At 40.4% G+C, this 25,781-nt stretch overlaps 1 protein-coding gene across 8 annotated transcripts in view; it reads left to right on the top strand.

Annotated features, from left to right (window-relative positions):
- Nucleotides 1-25,781, top strand: part of sh3pxd2aa (SH3 and PX domains 2Aa) — a 179,335-nt gene that overhangs the window by 94,512 nt on the left and 59,042 nt on the right. For 4 of the 8 annotated variants that reach the window (XM_079553294.1, XM_079553292.1, XM_079553289.1 and 1 more), the window contains exons 6-7: nucleotides 11,970-11,995; nucleotides 24,807-24,851. In XM_079553294.1, the coding sequence (XP_079409420.1) occupies nucleotides 11,970-11,995; nucleotides 24,807-24,851 (71 nt within the window). Of the gene's footprint in view, nucleotides 1-11,845; nucleotides 11,996-24,806; nucleotides 24,852-25,781 lie in introns of those variants that run through there. The other 4 variants (XM_079553291.1, XM_079553290.1, XM_079553293.1 and 1 more) reach the window with 3 other exon arrangements.

Raw genomic sequence — 25,781 nt, 5'->3', positions numbered from 1 at the left:
TACTGCTTTTAAACATGTTGCCAACTCGCTTACATTGGTTTTGAGCTACATTCAATATCATCGTACACTCCCAAATAAAACAATAGTACTTGGTTTGGTCATTTGTTGGTATAGCCACAGAAATGATCCCTCTGCGGATTGGCATATGGTTTGCACATTGCATACTCCCTACTTGTAGCAATCAGAAAGAAAAGTCATATGCTTCTTTACGTTTATTGTCAATTTGTCTTGCCACCATTTGTTTGCATACATTTTAACCCCAAATGCTTGTTTTTTTTCTTTACTGGCATCACTCTGTGTTATAGAATTGCGTTGATTTAGTACTCTCGGTTACAGAGTCCTTTGCGTGCCTACAGTCTACTTTAAACTTCTAAGGTTAACTCCGCACTTCTGTTCTGGCTACAGAGACTGTCCTTGAGATTCCAGTAAACCACATAAAACAAATGTTCAGACTTGCGTGATGGGCCGGCCAATCCCTGTATCTTCTCTCCTTCTTTCTTCTCTCCCTCGCTCTCTCCAAGCACCGCGCCGTTTCCTGGTACCCCAGTCCTCGCAGGGTAAGGGTTGGCAGATGGAGCTGTTTCATCAGGCCCCAAGGGGAGAGTTTGATTTCAGCCGCTGGGATGTGGGTCAGTGGGTAGAGCCGTGGACCCTCTGGGTGAGCTCATTCAGCTCCATGCTACGTTTGACTTTTCTCTTCACAGGCTTTGTGCCATAATGCTTTACAGATGTTCCAAAGTGTACCTACAAAATCAAGACAAAAATAGCTGTCCTGTGTCTCGGCTTGAAATGATGCAGTGTGAAATCCTAGCTAATGTGAGGCTAAATATTAGCTGCTAACTCTGCGCTATTTCTTAGAAGAGTATTACATTTCTTTGTCCTCTTAACGCTTGACAGATGCTTATAAAACCTACAAAATCCAGACAAAAGTAAGCATTTTTTGGCAGGATGTTTGTGACGTAAAGTAGCAGTTAACAGTAGACTTACAATTTGCATTTGCCATAGAGTTATTTTTAAATGCTACATTATGTAGAATATTTTTCGTTTTTCTCATAAAACCATTGTTTCCAGCCTTCGTGTTTAAGACTATATACATGTAGGTTACTCCAAAGTTCTTAAAGAGGGGGTATTATGCTTTTTTCAGCCACATAGCACCAGTCTATACCACACTACAATGATGACGAAACCTTCTGTTGGTCTGTCAATGCAGTAAATTAGAATAACTGCCTTGTATAAAATTGCTCTTTCAAAATGGCGGTTGCAAATGACTTGAAATAGGCCTCTGTCTCTTTAAGAACCTCTGACCCTTTCCGACACGCCCCCTCCACACGCTGTCTGTGGCATCACAACACTGCGCTCGTTGTCTCAACAGTATTGAAACTACGATCGGTGCATTTTAATTTTTATTGTTGGAAAGGAGCTAGTGTTTATCACTTTGTGAACAATGGCCACACAGGATATTATTTGGAGCTTGGAAGGGGCTCTTGCCTGAAAAATAACTGCTGTTTGGAGGCTATCTCTTTGCATCTGCCATGCCCTATGGATCTCTAACTATACCCCCATGGACGACACCAGGATCTGCAGGAGCCCATACCATTCAAAGACGGACATTGTCTGTGCAGGTGGACAATGGTTTTTCGAGGTTACCCCGTTAGCTTGTTATAATCGACTACAGCTCATTGTTGATGAAAAGTCTGTAATAAACCACAAATGTGTAAAGCCTGGCTCATTGTGTGATCATCGTAAAGGCTGCTTCGAGTAGTTGCCTGCTTTATTGACGTTATTTGTGCATAATATGCTGCCTGTTTTCAATGAATGTTGTGAAGGTGAAGGTTGTTAGCTTGTCGCGGCTAATAGTGCCTTAGCTCCGGGAGAAAACCACTCGGCTACGACTCACTGTAGATGAAATGTGAGCAATAAACTACACAATCAACAAGCCAGGCTCCGTGTGTGATCATCATAAAGGCAGCTTCAAGCAGTTGCCTGTTTTAGTGACGTTTTCAATGCATAATATGCTGCTTGTATTCAGTGAATTTTCCCGTTAGCTTGTCGCGGCTAGCTTGTTAGCTCCGGGAGAAAACCACTCGGCTATGACCCATTGTAGATGAAATGTGAGCAATAAACTTCCAAATCAACAAGCCTGGCTCCGTGTGTGATCATTGTTAAACGGTTCTTTATGTGTGTGGTGGTTTTATTGACTTTATTTGTGCATATTTCTCGTTTTCACGTGATGACTCGAGGTTTAGCTTAGCATTAGCTTTCTCCGGAGGCTCTGTGCATCATCAAGGCCCAGCGCAGAACCAGCCGCTGAAATAAGCGTTCTTGTCACCGGTTTTAATCCTGGGTGTTTCGGTAACAGAAACACTGATGTGTGTCTTTGTAAAAGTCTGCTGTGGCTCCGGTTCACAACACATGAAGCTAATCCTCCATGATGACTCTGTTTACGTCTTAGGGCTAGACACTGCGGGGAGGGGGTTCTGCTGAGGAGCAGAGGTTGGTTACTCGGCTGGTGACGAAAGGTCGGAGGCGTATCCTGGAGGTCGAGGGCGTTTCCTGAAGGAATCAGGCGTTTTATCCCTAAAATCAGAGTTTCTACAGATTACTCGAAAATACGTGAATGTGCTAAGGCAACACTTCAGGCATGGTTTTAATGAGGGAATGACTTAATAACATGATGTAAAGCTTGAAAAAGTCGATTTTGCATAATACCCCCCCTTTAAAAGACATAAATAGACAGTTAACAGTGTGAAACACAAGACATGACGGTCATAAGTGCCTCACTGTGTGCTCTTTTATCTCTCTAGTTAATAACTGGCTGATTACCGTGCTAATTCTTGAATGCTACGCAGGCATATCCTGAAGCTCTCTGAGTGCTAGTAAACACTACCTCATGACACAAGCCAACCTTTAGCCTGATCACAACAATTAGAAATACGTGCCACATTGGCCAGAACAGTTTGGCTGAATTTGCATCAAGGTCTGTTGTCTTTGCAGCCTTTAACAAACATCTGCTATTAAAGTAAGCAATGACTTTAAATTGACAGATAATTAGGCCAATTACTAATAAACGGTGAACAAAATGGTCCATAATTGTTTTATGATTTTGATGAGAGACATACATTGATTTACCATAATGTGGTGAAAATGTTTTAAAACACCTCCAGGGTGCATTAAATTAAACAGAGATATATATTCGCTGGTTAACTCCAAAAATAATGTTAAGTTCTGACCCTTTTTGCAAATTGAGGAAGGAAATGTTCTAGTGCACCTTTTAGCCTAGTCAAGGTTGCCCTCTTATCCAGCATCAGTGTCATGGTTCGAGTCCTCAATGTCTCTTCACCCTATTTCCCTCTGTACTGTCCGGTCCAAAAACATGAACACAAAGGAAAAAGTTATTAATGCAAATTCATTTTCAGGTATCGGCAATGCTTAGAGGATTGCAAAATGAGGAGAGAGAGATTTTACAAGTAAACGATCTAGTTCATGATTGGATCTGAAAGCCTCTCCTCATTCCCTGTGCACAGGAAAGCTCCTCTCATTGATCCACGCACAGTACTGCTGAGATCAGCAAAGGCATTTCAATGTAACTTTATTTACATCAAATATAGGCCCAGAAGGTCAACTGCATGCATTCTATTACATTTGTAATACATTTAGACTCATAGACCATCACTTTAATGCAGGCTATTGGAGGAAATTGCTTTAGACGTGGGCCTACTCTCCTGATTGGACTTGTTTACGGAGCGCTGAAGTCGTATTTGCCTTTCAAACCGTGCGCAGCGTGAATAGTTTAACTGGGACCTTGGGATTTGGCTAAAGCAAAGTACTTTTCATGCTGCTGCTGTTTTCCACCGAGCCCAAACTCTCCCACTGGCCCCTGTCCTCACCTTTCTCGATAACTTACAACACGCCACATCCAGGTCCTCACACTTGCATCTATTGTATCGCCATGACTCTCCGGAGGTCATTAAGCGTTCGCTTGTTCAATTAACCCGCCTTGTATCCCACGCTGAAAGCAGAAGTGACAACAGGGCACTTTGTACAATGTTGCCACTTGACCAGCTATTTATTAGTGCTATCAAACCGATCGGGCCCGGGTTGCAGCAGCCAGGGGACACATGCCGTTGTTGCTGAGCGGGCTATAAAAGCTTTTACTGAGGGCCTCATGACCAAATGACCCAAATCCCCACTGCCCCATTAAGTTCTAAACTTGGTCGGACAGAATGTCATTTTAAACACAGCAGTATTTGTGCTGACAATTCAAAGGGCGTCTAAAGGAAATTAATAGGTTTCCTGTACAGGGAGGGACCTGTTGCTGGAGAAACATTGTACAAGTATCGACTCCCAGGTTGTACTTTTTACTATGTGACAGTCAAACCTGGACTTGGGAGTTTAAAAGTTGAAATATGCTTTGCTTCTCTTTTTTGCTTTATATACAGAGAATAACATATCAATCATCATATCATCATACATATCACTTCCGAGGTTGGGGAAAAAGTGATCAGAATACAGTTGTACAGAGATTTAACACCTAAAAAAATCCAGTTGCAAAATAAATAGACTTTATTGAACTTCCCAGCAGCTGCAGTCGTACTTTAGGTCTGTGATTAACGCACTTTTCATATCAAACGCCACCCAAACACTCCGCCCCAAGGTTCAACCTCTTAACCCTCACCTGAACCAAGCACATTTTCTTCAGTTCAGCTGTACCCAAATCTAAAAGCTTCTTGAAAACAGCGTCAATATAGCAACGAAAACGAGGATGAAAACACAAGAAAAATGCGTCAAAAAAGTAACGAAAACATGGAAAAAAAGCTTTAAAAATGTGATGATAAAATTTAGGATCAGTTTTGTAGGCCTTAGCTTTCAAATGAGGCGTTACACTGTTGCTCTCCAGTCAAGAAGCTTTTAGACTGGGGTAAAGCGGAACTGGAATAAATGCACTTGGTTAAGGTGGGGGGATAAGAGGTTAAACCTATACCAGGTCGACCTAGAGCTAAATTAGGTCATAAATAGGATTAAACTAAGACTTGAGTCATTCTAAACTGTGATTTGGAAGAACCCAAGTACATGATTACGATTCTAAATCAAACAAAACACAAAAGAGGGACACCGGTACTACATGGAACAAACTGTGTGCATCAGTTTGAGAAACACTGCTTTGGACTGGCCTGTTGGATGCAAAACTGGCGCTTTAAGCTTAGAAAAATGACTGACGAAAACAAATCCTGGGCTATCAAGCTGATTTCAGAGAGAGAGCTTCCAGACCCACTTTATTAAGAAAGTGAAAGGGTGTGGTTGACCAGGCTACCATTTTTGTTTACAATGCCTTTAAGCTATGAATAGATTACGTTTGGGAAACATATGGTCGACAGCGGCACTTAACATTCCTTGAAAATGTAAAACCACCCCTTTCTTCCTCACGGAGCACATCAGCATCTTTAATGCCACTGCGGCAACTCTGCAGCTGAAGGGCCACACCGACCCTCGAACTCAGAGCAGTGGCAGCAGACTTTTCCGAAATGCCACTCATTAAAATTCATCTCCCAGTGACAGGAATCCCATTCGCTGACCTGCTGTAGTGCAGAGATTCTGAAACATTTCACAGCAAGTACCATCTCGGGGAGAAACGTACATCAGCTGTTGAATTACTAATGGACTGAAATGAGCCAAGACCCAGATAGATTCATAGGTAGGACCAAACCTGGAGAAAGAGAACAATATTGGAACAAAGATTTAAACAGGCCTAAATCTGAAACAAATCAGGATTAAATAGGCCGCCGTTTTTCCTGTTTTTACCTGAGCTTAGACGAGTTGATGCGTACCTGTCTGGTCTTTACGCGTGCGCTCAGTCACACAAAAAGACCAAAGATGTTGTCAGCATTTAGCCTCTCCCAGTATATTATATGGACCCAATATATAGATAGATATCCCAGCCAGGTATGATTGACAGACGATCAAGAGTAGGGGGGCCAAAACTTTTTGTCTCCGAGGGCCAAAATTAAAAAGTTCTGTGGGTCGTGGGCCAAACGTGGCGATGTCAAGCGTTAAACACATAGAACTGCAATTAATAATAATTGCTTTATTTTATTTTTCAGTAGCTTATACATTTGCATTTGGTTCTATGGAAATAACATGCTTCATTAAAACAAATGTTTACTATGGCAAAAGCCGAGTTTTAGTAGAACATAATCAACTATTGTAGCAATATAGTGCAAAATGTAAACAACAACACCTATATCTGCAGCTCATTCATTACCTCATTCATTTGTTAACTCAAAGAAAATGCAACATTAGATCATTTTGAAAGTGTCAGATCAGCATCAATTCTTTTATAAGATAAGATAAGATAAGATAAACCTTTATTGATCTCACAAAGGAGAAATTCACTTGTTACAGTCGGCGTTACTTCACAGTCTTATTGTACAGTCTGACAGCAGTGGGGATGAAGGCTTTGCGGTAGCGCTCCGTCCTGCACTGAGGGTGTCTCAGTCTGCCACTGAGAGAGCTGCTCAGCTCTTCTACAGTCCCGTGCAGTGGGTGGGAGGTGTTGTCCATGATGGAGGTGAGCTTGGCTAACACCCTCCTGTCCCTCACCTCCTCCACTGAGTCCAGGGGGCCGCCCAGGACGGAGCTGGCCCTCCTCACCAAATTATAAGTCAATTTTTAACATGAACCTTTGTTGACGTCAACAACCTTTGCAATAGAAGTTGGTAAACTGGGAGAGTTGATGCTACAACAATCTGTGATAAACACCAAGAGATCACAAGTGTTTCCTTAACTTTCCGAAAGGAGTGAAACAGCGCCCCCAATTTGACGATGGTTTTCAAAAGGTGTACTGCATCCATATTTATCATTGAGAATGAATGGGAGAGAGTTAGTATTAATCATATGCACGCAAAAGTAGGTCACTCTCTGGCGGGCCAACAGAATTGTTACTTTGGGCACCCCTGATCAAGAGAAAGCCACAATGTGTCTGTATCAAAACAAACATGGCGGCTTTGCATGACATTACAAAGTCGAGAAAAAGAACCAAAACGAATCACACAGAGGAGTGAGAAACGGTGCAGGTGAAACTCTGAACACTGTTAATCAGAGATAAGGGAGGTTTTTTAAGTTTGCTCTGAGGGATATTTTGAGCCACAACTTTTGCGATTGGAACGACACCAAAATTGTGGGATGGTTTGCTGTGATTTTCAGTTTTGGATGTAGCCATAACTGAGTGCAGCAATCTCACTTCACAGTTCACCACACAGGAGCAGACCGCACCAGAAGCAAATCTGGACTAAACTAGAACCAAATGATGTCTAAACCAAAACAATGCAACTCTGAACCAAGACTAAAATGGCATTCGAATTGCAAAATATCACCAAATTGTTTTTGTCCCTTTTAGCCTTTAGTGCTGTGAGACAGGGTGAGGCGAGTGGCACTGCCCCACTTTGGTGACAATGAAGCATATTCTGGTTGCTAGCGCCGAGCGGTCATGCTGCAGAGGTCAGTATAAAGGCTGTATTCATGGGTTCCAGTCACAAAGAGCCAGAAAACATCAGATCATCGCGGGGCGGAACAAGGACAATCACCGGTCACTGTCACACTGTGTCTTTGAACTGCTTTGTGTTAAAAAACAGAAACCCTCTTGCATTTTATGTCAGCGCGAGCTCAAGGGGCGAAGTCATAGCTTCATTATAGCTTCACGCAGAGACTGTGCAGCACCTCGTCAACTCTGTTTTCCTGTGGCGTACTGGTATAATCCTAACAGCCACGGTTAGTTCAGTATCGCATAGTACGCAATGATGGCATTTCACAAACCTGGATTATTTTAACAAGTAAATATGCACAGACAGCTACTGCAAATTGGAAATTCATTTAAATTACAGATACATTCAGTCTTGTTTTTTTCTGCTCTAGACATTTCAGGTCTAATGTAGGTCTATTAATTCAGGTCCCGGTTTAGTCTTGACACGATCTTAAACTCTCTCCGTGAAAAATGTGTGAACCATTACTCACTAGCTATTACTCCTGTCACTTCTACTCCTACGGATACTGTGACTAATACTTCTACTTCTACTAGGGATACACCTGTATCGGGCCGATACCACATGCTTGTACTCATACTCGTACTCATTAATGAGGTCTGGGGATGGGCGATACCACATTTTTTGGAATCGATACGATACTGATACTTTTGGGGTCATTTTTGTCGATACCAATACCGATACCGATACTGGTCATTTCATATGGGTGAATGTATTTCCATCAATAGACATTTCTAAATTTTATATAATTAACTGGTCAATTAAAATTATATTACTTTAACTGGTTAATTAAACAATACTAATGTGAAATTAAATACATAAACAAAATTTTAAATTAATACTTAAAGACAAACAGAACCTAAACCAGAATGATATGGCTGGCTCAGTTCAATCCTTTGCTGTTGTGGACTGTTTTGGCTCAGAACAAAGAAATAAATCATCCTTTTGGGTTGACAATTGCTGCCCCGCCTTCTTTTTACATATGCAAATTAGTATAGATACTTTTTGCCCAATATCGATACTTAAAAAGTAGCCGTTTGGTATCGATATATCGATACTTTGGTATCGATCCGCCCATCCCTAATGAGGTCCCGATGCCAGAAACCGATACCACTTGACGTGCGGCCAGCGCTCCTACAGGACACAGGTCTGATGAGGAGATAAAATAGCAACAAACTGGAGAATTCTTTCGTTAAAATACAATATTCCACATAGAGCTGACTTAACTGCAGACTACACTCCCTAAATCAGAGTCTGTGCTGGATTTAACTAGAGCTAAATATTGTTCGTGCTGCAGCGTGGAGTCTGCAGTGTTTACAAGATACAGGCTAATGTTGCTAAACTAGCGGCTAACGGCTCTGGCGATTCTTAAGCCAAACCAGGGGCTTAAATCAAAAAGTAACCCAGCATGTCCATATTGAGTGAAATTGAGCTGCAGCAAAACAATCAAAATGCTGTAGCTACTGGTTAAGTTGCTATAAACACATGGGAAAATCCACACAGAGCTGTAGTAGCAGCAAAAAGAGACCATAAGTAACCATCTCAATACTATTGTTACATAAAAATAGATCAATAGATAAAGCACAGGCGTTGAGAAGCTTTTGGACATGGGCTGTTCTGTCTATGATGGACAGTGCAATCAAAATTAAAAATGTTATTGAACAAAAAATAAAATGGCATATGTTCAATTCTGAGATAACTGATCTTACAAGTGTAGCCTACTTTACTCAAGGAAATGTAAAAGAGTAAATTAACTAATTACTAACCAATCTGCTGTGAAAAAGTCTTTCTATTAACCGTCTATTCACTTCAAAAAGTATGTTGAAGAAAATGCCTTGTACTCAGATCGGTATTCGGTATCGGCAAGTACTTCAATCAAAGTACTCGTATCAGTTTTAGAAAAAGTGGTATCGGTGCATCCCTAACTACTACCTATTTGAAAATGAAAAAATCTGTTTGAAATAGTGAATCACAAAAGTAGTAGTCAGGAGATATCCGCCTGAAGGCCCACTCAATGTGCCTGTCTCCCTTGACGAGGAACAGCATTGTAGTTTAACTTTACTTAACCCTGGCTGCCTTTCTCTAGTTTTCCCCTCTATGCCTCTCCACTTATCTCCTGCCCTCACTCTAATATCCTTGTTATCTGCTATAATACAGTGTTCCCCTTGAAATGAAACTCGTGATGGTATCAGTCAGTTGAGCGTCTTATTCCCTGACACTGTCTAGAGGTGATTTTACTGAGAAAGTGCCGCAGCTATTTTTATATGCATCGAGTATTTGACAAGAAAGTGCGGTCGGATCGGGCTCCTGAACGACATTGTTATTGCCTCGTGGATGTGTGCTCTCTCTGCACTGCACCAGCTAAAGTTTGAGGTTAAACAGGGCTTTTGGGGGACAATGTTTTTGACCTGGATAGGAGATGTGTTGCTCTGTCGACGGAAAATTAAGCTTCCTGCAAAGCGAGGGAAAGGGTGTTCGCAAATACCTGGGGATTGATTTCACAATGTTGAATTCACGGCCATCATACATGTACTGCACCCAAACTCCTGGGAAATCTTGAGATGTTGTTACTTTCTGACATTTTGCACAATTGACTTTTCTGTTCGTGACGTTAGAGAATCACTGACAGAAAATTAGGCCCCGGGGGGTCAACATGGTCTCTTTGTGTCGGTTCCAAGTCTGGTTATAAAGAGAGAATTATATCAGGAGAGGTATCTGGTTTGACTGTGATCTTGAACTGATGATGGGAGAGCTGGATGACTCGAAAAACCTTCTCCAACTCTTCCCAAAGATTCTCAGTGGGGTTAAGATCTGGCCAGTCCATGTGTGAATATGATGCCCTGGCATTGCCATCTTGGTACTGTATATACCCGTGTCATTGGGAAGGAAAGGAGGAATCAATTGATAGTTCATTCAAACTTTTTTTTTTTAACTGAGGTTTAGTATGGAGGGCCACAGAGGTCAGTGCAGAGAAATGTTCAACCTGGTGCATTTAAGAGAGGATTCAACCGTTCTCCACACCTTTATTTAGGCTTGGAACCATAAGCTCTTAACCCCCACCTGAACTGAACACATTTTCTCCAGTTTGGCTTTACCCAAGTCTAAAAACCTCTTGGAAAAAGTGTTAAAGCAGTTGCAAAAATGAGACAAAAACGAGGATGAAAATGCAACAAAAAAGCCAGAAAAAAGAGGAAACAGGAAAGTGAAGAGAAAGTGGCAAAAAAGTAACAACAACGCGAGGAAAAAAATCCATTCAGATGAGTTTTGTGGGTCTTCCCTTTCAAATGAGGCGTTACACTGGTCCAGCTGAACTGGAGAAAATGCACTTGGTTAAAGGAACTATACAGAGTTTGAAAATGGTAAAAATTATCTAATTTCCTCCCCCTAAATGTTCCAACAATGTCCTAATGTGTAGAATGAGCCCAGACCTCACAACAACTGCCTCTAAAATCCTGCACTGTCACTCAAAAAGGTGTTAATTCGGGTCTGAAGTGCCGTCATGCACGCGCTTAATATAGAAGCTGCAGTTACACGTATGACCTGAGGTGGCAGTTGTGAGTATAAAATGGCTAACTTGCATCTAGCCCCTTCAAGGTAGGGGTTATGAGGTTAATGCAGCTCTGTCTCACCATAATTAATCGAGTGGAATTATTTAACTTGCAGTAATCTCCAGCGATGTGTGTATTGTTAATAAGAAGCCTGAGGGCCACCAACAATTGGTCTGAGAGCTGCACTTTGGGCACCTCTGATTTAAGTAGTTACTGTGTCTGATCTCTTTGTCTGGCTGCATAAAGTTGCTGGACCTAAACCTGATCAACAACAGAAACCCTAGATTATACCTTCGATAGTTGGTTAATGTGAAAAGCATGTCCTGTAAACTACATTTGGAAGAACAGCTCTTAATCATGACATTGCAATCTCTTCTAAAGGTACATTGTCAAAGGTTCAGATCACATATCAATTCTATATCGTCTCCAAGTTCGCTGACTGTATTGGCTCATTAACATGTTTGCCTTTTGTTACCCCCCCCCCGCTCCTTTAGCCCAGCCTTGTGCCTTAATCTCATTACAATCCGGTGCGCAAGACTTCTTAACTCCACTCTCCATCTGGGACGCGAGTCTGCTTTTTTCCTCTGACAACAAGCGATAAACCAGGGAGGACAGTGGGGAGGGAGGGGTAGGGGATGGCGCATGGTGCTGCTGTAGCAGTCACGTGACTAATTTGTGTCTCTCTTCTTCTTTTTTTTTTTTTACGGGCAGCCGGCCAAAGTCGTCCCTTCGATCTCTCCGCTGCTCCCTGCTCTCAAACACATGCTTTTGTCAGAGCCTATAGACAACACCGAAGAGCACGCCGGGCCATACCAAGTGAACACATGTCTTGAATCGGGCGTCCGCTGTCACTAACTATGTCCCTCTTGTGTTGCTTCTCCTTCAGGGACTATGGATCCAAGCGCAAGTCTGGTAAGTCACCTGCTTTTGTTTTTTGTTGTACCATGAAATGTGGTCACTGTATTGCAATTATAACAGTCGACAAAAAGTTGAATTTAGTTTTCATGCTTATGGAGTACTTGCACATGCACACAGTTGTCAAAGCTGAGGGTAATCCTTCACCCCAATATCAAAACAAGGATTAATCCAGGACCAGCATAGAGATACAGACTAGAACCAGGCTAAACCAGGCCTATGTTGTGATTAAAGGACGACTAAACCAGGTCTAAACATGAGCCCAGTTCCCACACGGTTCAGTTCTAGTAGATAGAAGACCAAAACTTTCTTATGATAAATACCATTTTCCCTGTAGAACTGCTTTAGCCCCTTGGCACCACATAATTTCTGATATAATGCTTCTCTATCAACCGCTAAAGCCTTCGGAACTTCTTGCTCAGTGAAACAGCTTCTCCGTATCCAGCCATGGGACATTATGTAGCGTGATCTATGATGTTCAGCCCTCTCTGTGACGTGTCGGTCCTCCATGTGATTTCATTGCGTGGTTTGTTTACACTTAGCACCGCGGGACGCTCATGTACGTCTGACTGTGTTTTGGGATGGCTTCAGAAATCTGACAGACAAGCCCTCTGCTACAGTTTGTGTCATTCTGCCTGAAGGGCGGGGTCTCAACGCAGATCTCCCCTGTAAAGAGATTACTGCATGTCATGCTTGGATCAAGGAAGAGATTTTTTCAGATGCGGCAGAGATAATCATATTGTGTGAGTGGCTGTCTCTTAGATCTGGTAAATATAAGTCTATGAAAGTCTACGACATAGATACTGTAAATGTGGCTAATGCCTGCATGTTTGTTATGAATATGAAAGAATATAGTAATAATAATGTTAAAAAAAAATCAAGGGAGACAGAAAGGTTCCCCAAGACGAAACTGTGCTAAATCAGGACTAATTTATCATATTTTGATAGAAAGATTTCTGCGCAATGTGACTCGGTGGGGGAAGTTTATGGTTGCTATAGGTAACGGAGCAGCTCATAGTAAAGGGTGATTAGGTCTGAAAGATCTATCGTATCGATGTCGAGATATGAACATTCAAGATATCAATATCGCAAAAGCAAAACACATCGTTGTCGTATTGACATCGAGATATGAACATTCAAAATAATCAAATTGAAAAAGCAAGATATAAGCGCTATAGATTTTCATCAATAAAACTGCACTGTTTTGTATCACGATTTTAGTTTTCTGAAAAATCCTTGGTTTTCATCTAACCCATAGTTATATCATATTGTATCGATATCGAGATATCTGGCATAAATATCGAGATATGAAATTTTGTCCATATCGTTCAGCGCTAGTCAATACGATACCGATACTTTTGGGGTCTTTTTTGTCGATACCGATACTTACCGATACTGGTAATTTCATATGGGTGAATGTATTTCAATCAATATACATTTCTAAAACTGGTTATTTCATATAATTAATTGGTAAATTAAAATGATATTACTTTATCTGGTTAATTAAACAATGTTAATGTGAAATGAAATATAAAAACAAAGTTTCAAATGAATACTTTAATAACAAACAGAACCTAGACCCGAATGATATGGCTCCGTTCAATCCTCTGCTGCTGTGAAACTCAGAACAAAGAAATAAATCATCCCTTTAATATTTGCTCCCATGACTTCTTTTTACAAATGCAAATTAGTATTGATACTTTTTGCCCAGTATTGATGCTTAAAAGTAGCCGGTATCGATATATCGATCCATCCATCCCTAGCAGCAGATAAACAGTCAGTTGGGCACCTGCAAATGTCTGTATCTGTGACAGAGATCATAAGACTTTTGTAAAAGACTGAAGCTACATTAAAATGTTGAAACTTCCCTTCATGTGATTTCGCTTGAGTGTTGGGTGGATGAAGAATCCAGAAAATCAGTTTATACAGTTCTAGAATCCCGAATAATGTTTTTTTTTTTTCAAATTCAAACCAGTCGAAACGATACCCAATACTAAACGTAGCTGAATTATAAAAAATCTTGACTTAAGCTACACAATTTTGTTTTCACATTTTTAAGTTTACGTTGGTCAATCCCTCAAGTCCTCAGTGATTTTGTGTTGTATTGTGACTTCTTGCGATAAAGGATATTGCCTCACCTAATATTGCAATAACGATCATTTTGAGGTATACATATTGTCCAGCCCTAATTTGTGGACAAATATTTTCTAAAGCAATCTAGATTTTGAGATTACAATGATAATAGTATTACTAGTACATAACATGTATCCACGGCTTCTGCTTATCTCATTCATTCATTGTCCATCTGAATAAATGCCTGCTTTGGAAAGAGTATTAGCAAATGTGTAGCTGCCCAAAAAAGCCATTACTGTTGTGTGTCACCAGTGTACGGTATCCTAAAGCAGGCTGTGCGCTTTAGGCTGAGAGGCTGAATTGAAATATCAGTCATAGCACTCATGAATTATTGAAGAGGAAATGCATGAAATAGTTGGTAATAAATCAACATTAGGATTCTCTGTGGCTGCAAAGGTAGATCAATCTCAAATACTGTATATTGCCTGATCGTAGAAAAGTTATCTGGACTGTTTGCTAAATGCGAGATTGTGGGTTTTTGAGAAAGTTTAGAACTGGATGCATTTGTGGATGTAATGTACGTTTATTTTTAGGCTTTAAACAAGACAAACTCTGTGACCCAGGTGTCACAAATCGATTTGCCACTGCCGCAGACGGAGTCACTGCCAATTCAATTGCATGCACATTCCTCAGAATGATTAGATTTCGTAGAAGATGACGGCGTCTGGGGATAACCTTGGCTTTTTGTGGCCTTCGTGGGGCAGCTTTCAACCTCAAACAGGTGGTCTGCTACTTCTGGCTGAATTGCAATTTCACTAGAATTTTTCATCAGTCGACAGTGCTTCCTGAGACTATTATCATTAAAGTAGCAACATGCATGAATATCTAGATTATAGTTTAAATGTCTCCAATTGAGCATAATATTTTTAATTCGAGTTGGGCATTTGACCTATTTTGTCTCAATTTCAGGTTGAGTTATCTGCCAATGGGGTGAGAAAATTACCTTTGACAGTTTTACTTTCTTATTTTAAACAAGATGACCTTATAAACAGTGAGAAATGTCCTCAAACTATTGAAGTATTCTAGGTCTTATCAGGAAAAAAGTCTAAATGAGTAAAAACCGACCAATTAATATTCTCAAATCAAGTTAAACCCACGCTTGAATATTTAGTCTTTGTGGTGATTCTGTTATTTTTTGCTCAGAATAATAAAAACATGAACTCAAATTTGTAATTTTGATGAGATTGTCAATTTTGTCTAACTGATTATCTGTCAAAGTAAATTGAATGACTTTGAACACGTTGCCAGATCGTACCCACGCTGTGTCCGCTTATAAAATAGCATTTGGCAATTTCATTTTTTTCTGCATCTATAGTATTACATTGCCAAATCACATTTATTAAACACTCTTTTAAGCACAACTAACTAACTCGTTTCTCTAGAGGCTATACGCGCCACTGCAGGTGTCGTAGCATGTTACGTTTTTTTACTCATTAATTTTCCGTGGGAGTAAATACTACGCTGACAGAAAAGACAAAGGGAGGGAGGGATATTGTACATCCAATTACACAATGGAGATTTTATTTTTCACTCAAACTTGGTTGTAAATACTGTTAAAGTGGTGCTAGCCCACAGTTAGCTTTGCCCGTTAGCATGTTAGCTTGTTCTTCGTGATTCTATTAGTGTGCATTGCGCCACCGACCCCCCAATCATCCCATTGACACTTGTATTAGCCCCAGAGGGACTACAAAAAGGATTTATGAGGGTAAACAAGTTACTTTGTTCTTCTTTAAAGGGGCTATATCATGCTATTTTAGCCATTCCAAAGTTAAGTATAGGCATTTATATGATATATTGTACCTCTACCATTATGGAGCACTCATTTTTGTGATAAATATAAGTGTTTTCTGGAGGTATTTTTCAAACCCGGAAGACAGAACGCTTCGATTCAGTTAACTCCGCCCCCTCTCTCAGCACATACAACTTTACCGTAATATAAATAAACAGCAATAAGTGAAGTCACTTCACGATGCAGTTATACGGAGTTGACATCTGCAACACAGCTTCATAAATGGCTAACACACATGCTAATATGCTAACACACAAGCTAACCCGCGTTTGGATTGACTCACCGCTCTGGTCCATCGCTGTTTACATTATGGGACTCGCGTTGGTTATAAAAGTTAATCCACTTTGATTCTGGCGAAGGTTCCCCAAACATCCATCAGAGACAGTCACAGAAAAACAATATTTTGGTGATAGTCGCTGAATCCCGGAGAAAAAAAACAGCTGAGTGGCCTCTTCTTGAAAAAGGTTGAATATAAACTCCTCGTCCTCGTAGCCAAACGCGATTCTTTTTCTCCGTCCGTGACATTATCGTTAGTTAAGAATAAATAACAGGTGTGTTCAGAGTAGGTAACGAGCTCCATCTTCACAGCTGCAGCGCAAACATGACTGATCTGTTCAGACGCGATGTGTTTGTTTTGGCCACAGCTGACCTGGAAGCACTTCGGGCACTTCCTTTTTTTTCTTTTTTTTTTTTTTTTTTTTTTTTTTTTCTTTTTTTACTCTTTGTTTCTCTATTACGACAGAAATAATGAAAACGCTGTTTTACAAATTAAAATCAGGCCGTAAGCATAGAATTAAGACATTACATTACAGAAGTCGAGCACTTCCGTTCCGTTGTTACGACACAACTGAACACTCAGTCGTTCACCAGGAGAGGGAGGAGCAGCTGCTCAGAGAGCGGATTCAGGAGGATTACTGAGAGCTGCGTGAATGACGCCACAAACCACTCTGGGGGTGTTTTTGATAAGGAAATAGCATAACAACATGGCTAAAAGCTCCAAAAAGTCGATTTTGCATGATATAGGACCTTTAAAATCACCAGAACAATTTCAGCTAATATATTCATTCAATTATCTATTTCATTCACCAACATTTAGACCAAATTTGCTTTTAACCAAGTGTATTCTCTCTTCCATATGTCTAATTACAGACTACAGGCGCCAGCTCTATAGTTTACTGATAACTGTGTGGTTTCAACAATAATGTGACAGTGATACATTTATGTTTGCAGTTCGCGATCGAGCTTTCATTTTCAATCACGGCTGCTTTTGAGGGCTCCTCTATTAACGAATTCGCATTAGCCACAATTGAAAGAAACCGGGTAGCGCTCCCAATGCGGTTGCTCAAGCACATTCTGCCAACATACTGTATAATCATGGCTGTTCCCACAAAACACAAATATTCTCTTCTCTGTCAAATGGAGCTCCACTTAAATCTAAAGCACTGGCTCAAGTTTGTGGGAATTGCGCTTGTTTGCGAAGGGAAATACTTAAAGCCCCATGTACATTTTTTTCTCATCAGTATATTGTACTATTATACTACTACTTTACCAATTACTTTAATGTGATGAACAACAATTGTCCATCCAAACATATCTTGGTATTTTTAACTGTAGTGCTTATTCAATTTCAAGGTGTTGTCTTGACCTAGTTTGCATTTTTTTGTGCTGAAATCTGCAACTCCCCCACTGTTCGGCTAATTAGATACAAGAAGTTTGCTGGTGCTTCGATAAAAGGATATAATGAAGTCAAGGAGTTCAATTTATAAACATAATTTGATGCGAGCGCCTCAATTGATGAACCTATTAAGTCTCTGTAAATTCATAGTGTTTTGCGTTTTTACAAATGAATGTAATACTGCACTTAATGTAAGTGTTAGGTTGGTAGTTTTGGAAGTTTTATGTTGTCAATGAACCATTCCATGCATATAAGTATTAATAATGGAGCTTATGACAAGACCACTTCCTTCCTTCCTTCCTTCCTTCCTTCCTTCCTTCCTTCCTTCCTTCCTTCCTTCCTTCCTTCCTTCCTTCCTTCCTTCCTTCCTTCCTTCCTTCCTTCCTTCCTTCCTTCCTTCCTTCCTTCCTTCCTTCCTTCCTTCCTTCCTTCCTTCCTTCCTTCCTTCTTTCCTCCCTCCCTCCCTCCCTCCCTCCCTCCCTCCCTCCCTCTCTCTCTCTCTCTCTCTCTCTCTCTCTCTCTCTCTCTCTTTTTCTTTCTTTCTTAATTTCTTTCTTTCTTTCTTAATTTCTTGCTTTCTTTGCCTTTTTTCCTTTATTTTCTTCTTTTATTCCTTCTTCCTGTCTCTTTCTTTCTCTCTCTCTCTCTCTCTCTCTCTCTCTCTCTCTCTCTCTCTCTCTCTCACACACTCACTCACTCACTCACTCACTCACCTACTTTCTTTTACTTACTTGGCTTAGTTTTGTATCAGTATTGGATCACTTAAAAAAGACAAAACCTAGTAAAGTAGTAGTTTAGATTAGAAGTTGTACCATGTACCACCCCCACACCCTGTCTCTTCTTCACAAATAAACTATGGAGGGTCAGATGTTGTCACTTCATGGGTCATTCCATAAAGTGCATCCGAGGGCTGTCCCGCTCCATGAGCACACCGTAGGAGGGAGCCGTGTGGGCTGAGGGTCCGTCAGACAGGCGCTAGTTTGTTTATGTGGCGCACCGTGGATTGACCAGTTGTATTTACACTGGGATTGAAGACATGGGTTTACAACCTTTGTGTCTTACAATTATAGGTTTTGGATGTTCCCAAGTGACTTTTAACTCTATTGTTAGTTTAGGGAAAGTGCCTTTATTTTTATCTTTTGAATCATAAATTCAGTAATAAAAAACATTTTCAGGACACAGCAAACATTTTTTTTTTACTGTCATTTGTCCTACGCTATAAAATACTCTGCCCCTGCACCTTGTTCATTTTACATTCCCCCTTAAAGCAGTACTAAGTAACTTGTTTACCTTAATAAATCCTTTCCGTAGTCCCTCTGGGGGCAATACGAGTGTTGATGGTGTCTCTGGCCAGAAAACCACCCTTTCAACTTTCCCTGCCTCTGTATTGGAGCCACCAATACACACTAATGGAATCACGAAGAAGAAGCTAGCATGCTAACGGGCAAAGCTAACTGCGGGATAGCGCCACTGAAACAGTATTTTGCTTAGTCCTGCTTTAAAACATGCCTTTATTCCTTGGCTTTAACACAGCCTGAGAAGTTTTTAAACTGCTCCATAAATAAAGTCGGATTAGACTTTTTATGCACCTAAAAACCTCCTTTTCATACAGTTGTTCTGTCATTACAGCACAGCGTCAATCTTACTGAAGCATATTGAGTTTACAGTAAAGAGAGAACTCATAAAAATTGTTATTTTTTGAAGACTTTTTTCGTGTGTCGGGTAAACAATACAGTTTGACGACAACAAGCACAGTTCAAGAAGCCGTAATGGTCCCTTCCTTATAACTCATGGCACAGGCTACACTGTCTTATTTGTTCTCCTTATATCAATGCTAGTTAACTTGAGGCTGAGGATTGACATTGAAAGGATTCGCAGTCCGCCATTGTGCTTCTACTAAATCGATATTTGCAAACAGCTACGTCCTGCCTGTTTCGACCGGCCGTCTTGAACTGTGCTGCATTTTGGTCTCTCTTGCATTAGACAATTGAAAAGATATTGGGATATGAACTGTACGCTTTGTTAAATAGAAATCGGTGCACAGTGTCCATCATGTTAGACACAAAGGAATGGTGAAGGCCGAAGTGCAGTGTTTCTTTCGCTTGGCAGGAACTATTATTTTTAGTGAGCGTATTAAACTTTAGACTTCATGGAGCTCACTCAGCAGCAACTTTTCAAAAAATCTGTACAGGCACTTATTCTTGCTGAACACTTCACATTCTCTACATTTCGAATACCTCCTCGGGCCACAAGATTTAGCCCGCTGATGGACGGCAATTTCTTTGTGTTTTGTCTCCCAAACATAATCTGCAAAGTCCACAAGAAAATGGGGTAGATGCTTATTTGGCCCCTCTTATGTAAACGGAGGAGGATGAACTTTAGAGGAGACATTTTTCACTTCGTCTGAGGCTTGGAAATTATGGGGTACAGGCAGGTTTTTGGTACCTGAGTATTGACTTGAACTGCCACAGAATAAAATCATCAGATGTTCCTTTCATATTCTTTTCTGCGCCTTAGAGCAGTACAGTGCTGTAGGAGATAGTATTCCTGCCTCACACCAAGAATATCCCTGGTTCAAGCTGGAGTCTGTGGGCCTTTCTGGAGTTTGCATCGTTTGGTGTGTGTGTGAGTTTAGTCTGGGTGCTTCGGTTTCTCCAAACATGCGCAACAATTCTTCCTCAGGTGATGCTTCTGACATTTGCAGAGGTAAATGCAAAGGGCAAAGAAATTTCCCTACAGGACCCAGACCTTACATATACACGGCACCTCACTGTCATCACCAAATGATTAAATTTTTTCACTTGGGCATGTTTTGATGACTACTCTTGCTAAAAGTAATATCTGCCCTCTCTTCTGATTTTTAAGGTGCGACACGGCAGGTGAAAGCATAGTTATTCCACTAGGGGTTCAATGTTTCAATTTCTTGCTAGTTTTCTCCCTTACGTTAGCTTTAATATCAGAGTAAAGAAAAGATATATACAATCTGTATATTTTACACATACACTTATGTTGTTTTGTCGGACTAGCGAGCTGGAGATTTCCAGAAAATAACTACAACAACGTGGCTCTCTGTGGTTTTCCCCTGCCGTATATCACAACTTGTTTACCTTAATAAATCCTTTTCGTAGTCGCTCTTGGGGTAATGCAAGTGTTAATGGGATGATTGGAGGGCCTTTCATCTCCTCCTGGTGTCTCTGGCCAGAAAACAATAATTGCTACTTCGCTGCCTCTGGGTCAGTGCCACCAATACACATTAATGGAATCACGAAGAAGAAGCTAACAGGCCAACGGGCAAAGCTAACTGCGGGCTAGCGCCACTTAAACAGTATTCACAGCCAAGTTTGAGTGAAAAAAATTAGCTCCATTGTGTAATTGGATGTATAATATCCCCCTCTCCCTTTCGTCTTTTCTGTCAGCGTAGTATTTACTCTCACGAACAATTAATGAGTAAAAAAACGCAACATGCTACAACACCTGCAGTGGTGCTTATAGCCTCTAGGGGCATGAGCTACTTAGTACTGCTTTAGGTATCCACGTGTAGATTTTGTTGCTAAAAACACAGGTGATTTTGGACCTTTGTATCAATAAAATGCCTTAGTTTCCGACCTTTTGTGTCTTGCGTACCCCTTGAGTCGTTCATTATACTCCCGAGTACCCACGACCTGGTGGATCTTGTAAATATTATTACAAAGTGATCAACTAAACTAAGAGTATTCTGAAATTAAGCTAACTCAAAATCAAACCATTTACTGAAAAACATTGAAATTCTACTTGGTTTCACTTTCATTTTTAATCTGAATTGATTCACAACCCTCCTGCTAAGTGCTCAAGGTCTCCATACCCCTGCTTGGGAAACACTGATCTACAGCAAAAGTTTCAAATTGATATCTCTAACAGTGGTCCCCCGAAACCTGAAAATACTTAACCCTATATGTGTATGTTTGAATGAGAGGAGTGAGCTGTATGGGACCCTGAGTTAATATCATTCAGATGTAGAGCAGAGTCGAGATTAGGTGGGGAGCGTAATCACAGAGGGAGTGTTAGGGAATGTATCTGACCCCATCTGACCCGGGACCAGCTCAGAAACCTCCCTTTGGGGCCAACTTCAATCCAGTAAAGCTCCACGGGCTCTGCGCTAACCTGGGCAGGGATTTGGCTGTTATTATGGCAGAAGTGTTAGTTTCTCTGCGTGAGCATGGATCTGAAGTAGCAAGGTAAAGAATCTTAAAAGGGAAAAGCAGCTGTTGAGGAAAGTGACTATTTGCGTTGTAATTCATTTTAACGACGCTAGTCTCCATATTGTCTCGAGCTGTGTATACAGTACTTTCTTGTAATGCTAAAGGAAAAAGCTTTTGACTCCATTAATCCCTTATCTTGAGGTAAATTATTATATTTCCATGATCTGAAGCATACACAAACCCTCACTAATACCATTCTTCACCTTACGTTACTCTCAGTTGCACCTGATGTACATTTTAATGGGGACATATCTTACAAAATCATCTTTTTTGAGCTTTTAACCAATCAATGTATGTTCAAAAACATACCTGTAGTAGAACTTTGCGTCATTGACACCATTTTGAGTAATCTTCTTCACTTTGGTCGTTTCTTCTTCTATGACTGAAGCACACCAATCTGTATTTCCTGCATTTTGTTGTGTCATAGAGGCAACACAAAACTGTCCTCTACATTTTCATGGCCACTAATCCAGCCCGAGCCTGTTTTGCTCCCAGAAATGTGTTTATTACAGTGCCACGATATGTAAAAGCGTCTTGAAAAAAAATTGCATCAAAATAGTGCAGAAAAAGCAAACCAGGGACAAAACCATACCAGAAAAGCAGCAATAACAAGCTTCAAATTGACATAAAGCCGACAAAAAAGCAGCAAAAAAGTGATGACAGAACCACAAAGAGACACAAAAACACAACAAAAAAGTGATGAAAAAAGCGACATAAAAAAAGATAATGTGACAAAAACGCGCCAACAACGCAATAAAAAAAGTCACAATCGCTTTTGTAGGCCTTGCTCTCCAGTCAGGAAGCTTTTTGATTTGAGTTAAGCTGAACTGGAGACAATGTGTCCGATGAAAGCGAGGTGGTAAGAGGTTAACTTGCAGTTAGGTGAAGATGAAAGCTTGTTTTAACTGTTGCATAATGTGTCATTCCCACTACTGCCTGCAGAGGGTGCTCTATTTTGACTCAAAATCCTGATTAGCTAAATCAAAGTCATTGCTGGGATTTCTTTATAGGTATATCCATTTTAAAGATGCTAAGAGGCTTTATAATTTATAATCTTTGGTCATTTTGTGTTGCCTGTATGACGTTTATAGAATAACAATACACTAAATATTGCGATGATGTGCATGTTAAAGGGGCTAGATGCAAGTTGTCATATTTATACTCACTACTGCCACCTCAGGTCTTACGCGTAACTGCAGTTTCTATATTAAGCTCATCCATGACGGCACTTCCACTTCGACACCCAAATTAACAACATTTTGAGTGACATTGCAGGATTTTAGAGGCAGTTGTGGGGAACAGGTCTGGGCTCATTCTACACATTATGACATTGCTGGAACATGTAGGGGGAGGAAAATACATAATTGTAACATTTTTGAACTCCGTCTAGTCCTTTTTAATGTACAATGTTCAGAACAAAACACACCATATTCCTTTTGGCCTTTAGAGTTGAATTACTGTTATTTTAATATAATGTTTTAAGTCTCAAATCAAACATAAGGTGTGCTGTAAATTTTAGGGTCTTTTACGAACGTCCCCAAAATGAACTAACACATCCCCCCACAGTCTGAGCATGGTTCATATCTGTGAGGGACATCTCGCCCCTCTCCTCGTCTGTCCCCCTCTGTCCTGATGCAGGGCACTTCATTTCCTGACTGCGACGGCTCAGAGGGAGGGGGGCTGATTTAGAGGCACAGAAAGGACTTTCAGAGGTGGCTGACGCCCATCGGAGGCATTCAAGGAGATCCAAATACAAGAAACACGGACGCCAATGTTATTTGAAGACTGAAACTTGATTACGCTTGACATTGAGCTGTGTTTGTAACATACTAAAACAGTGTTACTCAGACTGTGGCACGTGCGGTCTGTTTAGCGTAAATTTTAATGTTTTCATCCACTTTTGCCCTTGTTTACTACATTAACCATGCTGTTGCCTTTTCCTAGTTTAGTCCTGCCCCAGTCCTGCTGTAGATTTGGATCTGTAAAACTCTGGGTCCAGGCCTGTCATAACAGAAATTGAAGTTCGATGTATTGAGCAACAAAAATATTACGATTTTAAGCAATAATATTGAAGACCTTGTAATGCCATAGAAACTAACTGTAAAGCTTAAAAATGACAGCTTTGTTTGAAAAGTCCTTAATTTAAAATATCCCACTATAAACATGAAATACAATGAAATACAAGCTACTTAGGGTACACAGCAGGGGTGTCCAAACATTTTTCACTGATCGCATACAGAAAAATGTACAAACAACTGGGCCGCACTCAGTAGAGGTCAAATAACTTCACCTCTATTGTATTAAAGTTAGCAAATTGAATAAAATGTTAACTATGCTTTTTAATTGAATGTGCTTAATGTAAAAACAGCCTTCATCACTGCTTTCTATTAATGGATTTTCAATAATTGTATATATATTCAATTATATATTAAAAAAATATTTAAAAAATGATATTCTTTTAATTTGCAGCGGGCTAATTAAAAGTCACAGTTGTCCCGCGGGGCGTAGTTTGGGCACCCCTGGTATATAGTGTAGTAGTAGTGTAGTTTTGATAACTGTACTCTTTTTTTTTTTCCTGTGAGATTTCATGCAGTCTAATTTGAATCACAAATTTAATAGTTACAAACCATAAAAGGTGCGAATCGCTCGTCTCCATAGGATCCAATAATTTACGCCTCTGAATGAGTGTTAGCTTTGCATTTCAGTCTTCCCTCAAATGTTCCCAAATTTAATCTACATTGCAATCAGATACTTTCCGAAATTGTTCAGCGCTAGGATACCTGGCCTTAGACGCACTTGCACTACAGATGAGATCCTGATGAAAACACTTATTCCCAGATGAGAGAGCTGTGCTAAACCTGCTACAGTCTTATTCACCTTCTTATTTCCAACTCTATCTGCTGCTGTCACACTGAATAATGTGTCTCCTGTGCTTTCTCCCTCTCTCTCCCTCTCTGTCTCTCTCTGCTGCAGTGTGGATGTACGGCTTTACAGACAGCCCCAGGAAAGAGGCCTCAGGTACCTCTGTCTATCTCCTCTCATACACTGTCTTGTACTGTACGCTGCTTTAGTCAGGCGGGGCTCGTTGGAGAAGTGCTTCTTTTCGAATATGCATAACTTCTGGGATTGTTAGTCTTTTATATACAATTCAAGGCTCTGAATTTGACCGAAACACTGGTGGCTACTCAAGATTTACATTTGTCATTACCCTTTCTCCTGAGCTTGTACCTGCAGCTGCGGGCCATAGGTGGGAAGCAGGCAAGAATTCATTCCCATTGACATACACAATGTGAGTAATTTAGGTGAATGCTGAGGCGCAGAAGAAGCGTATATTTCCAGTCAAGCCTTGGGGTAAGACACTGCCAGCAAAGGCATTGAGCTTCTATGACTGCAGTTTTTCAGTGTCATGGTTGTGCCTATACGCTGGACTAAGACTTGAAAGTAGAAAACCTTTTGTTATGTTGCACACAATATTCATTATGTGGTAATGGGAACAGTGCAACATTGCTCATTATTATAAGACCAGTAATTTTAGCCAAAATCAAAAGTCTAAAACAGTATTCCTTTGGGATAGTTTGTTGAGTATTTGTCGAGCACAGTAATAGCATGGTAATACAGGTTTCTTTCCTTTCACTCATATCTGGGAGAGACAATACATTTTGCATTCCTATTTCTATATTGTTACTAGGAAAGGCTAACTAGGGCTGGGCAATTATGGACCAAAAGTCAAATCCCGATATATTTAGGTTGAATATCAATATACGATATATATCCCGATATTTTTTCCGCAAAGTGAGAGCTGTGAAATGAAATTTTAAGTCAAAGTCAAAGCCAAATACGAGTAGTTTTATTGAAAACATAAACACTGTATAACAAATGGTGCACATTTGAATAAAAAAAAAATCTTCGATAAAAATAGCCTATAAAATATAATTGGTCAATCTTTGT

This window comes from Gobius niger (assembly GCF_951799975.1).
Source record: "Gobius niger genome assembly, chromosome: 3".
Classification (NCBI taxonomy): domain Eukaryota; kingdom Metazoa; phylum Chordata; class Actinopteri; order Gobiiformes; family Gobiidae; genus Gobius; species Gobius niger.
The sequence above is the reverse complement of the archived record's forward strand: the minus strand, read 5'-3'. Positions and strand labels throughout refer to the sequence as shown.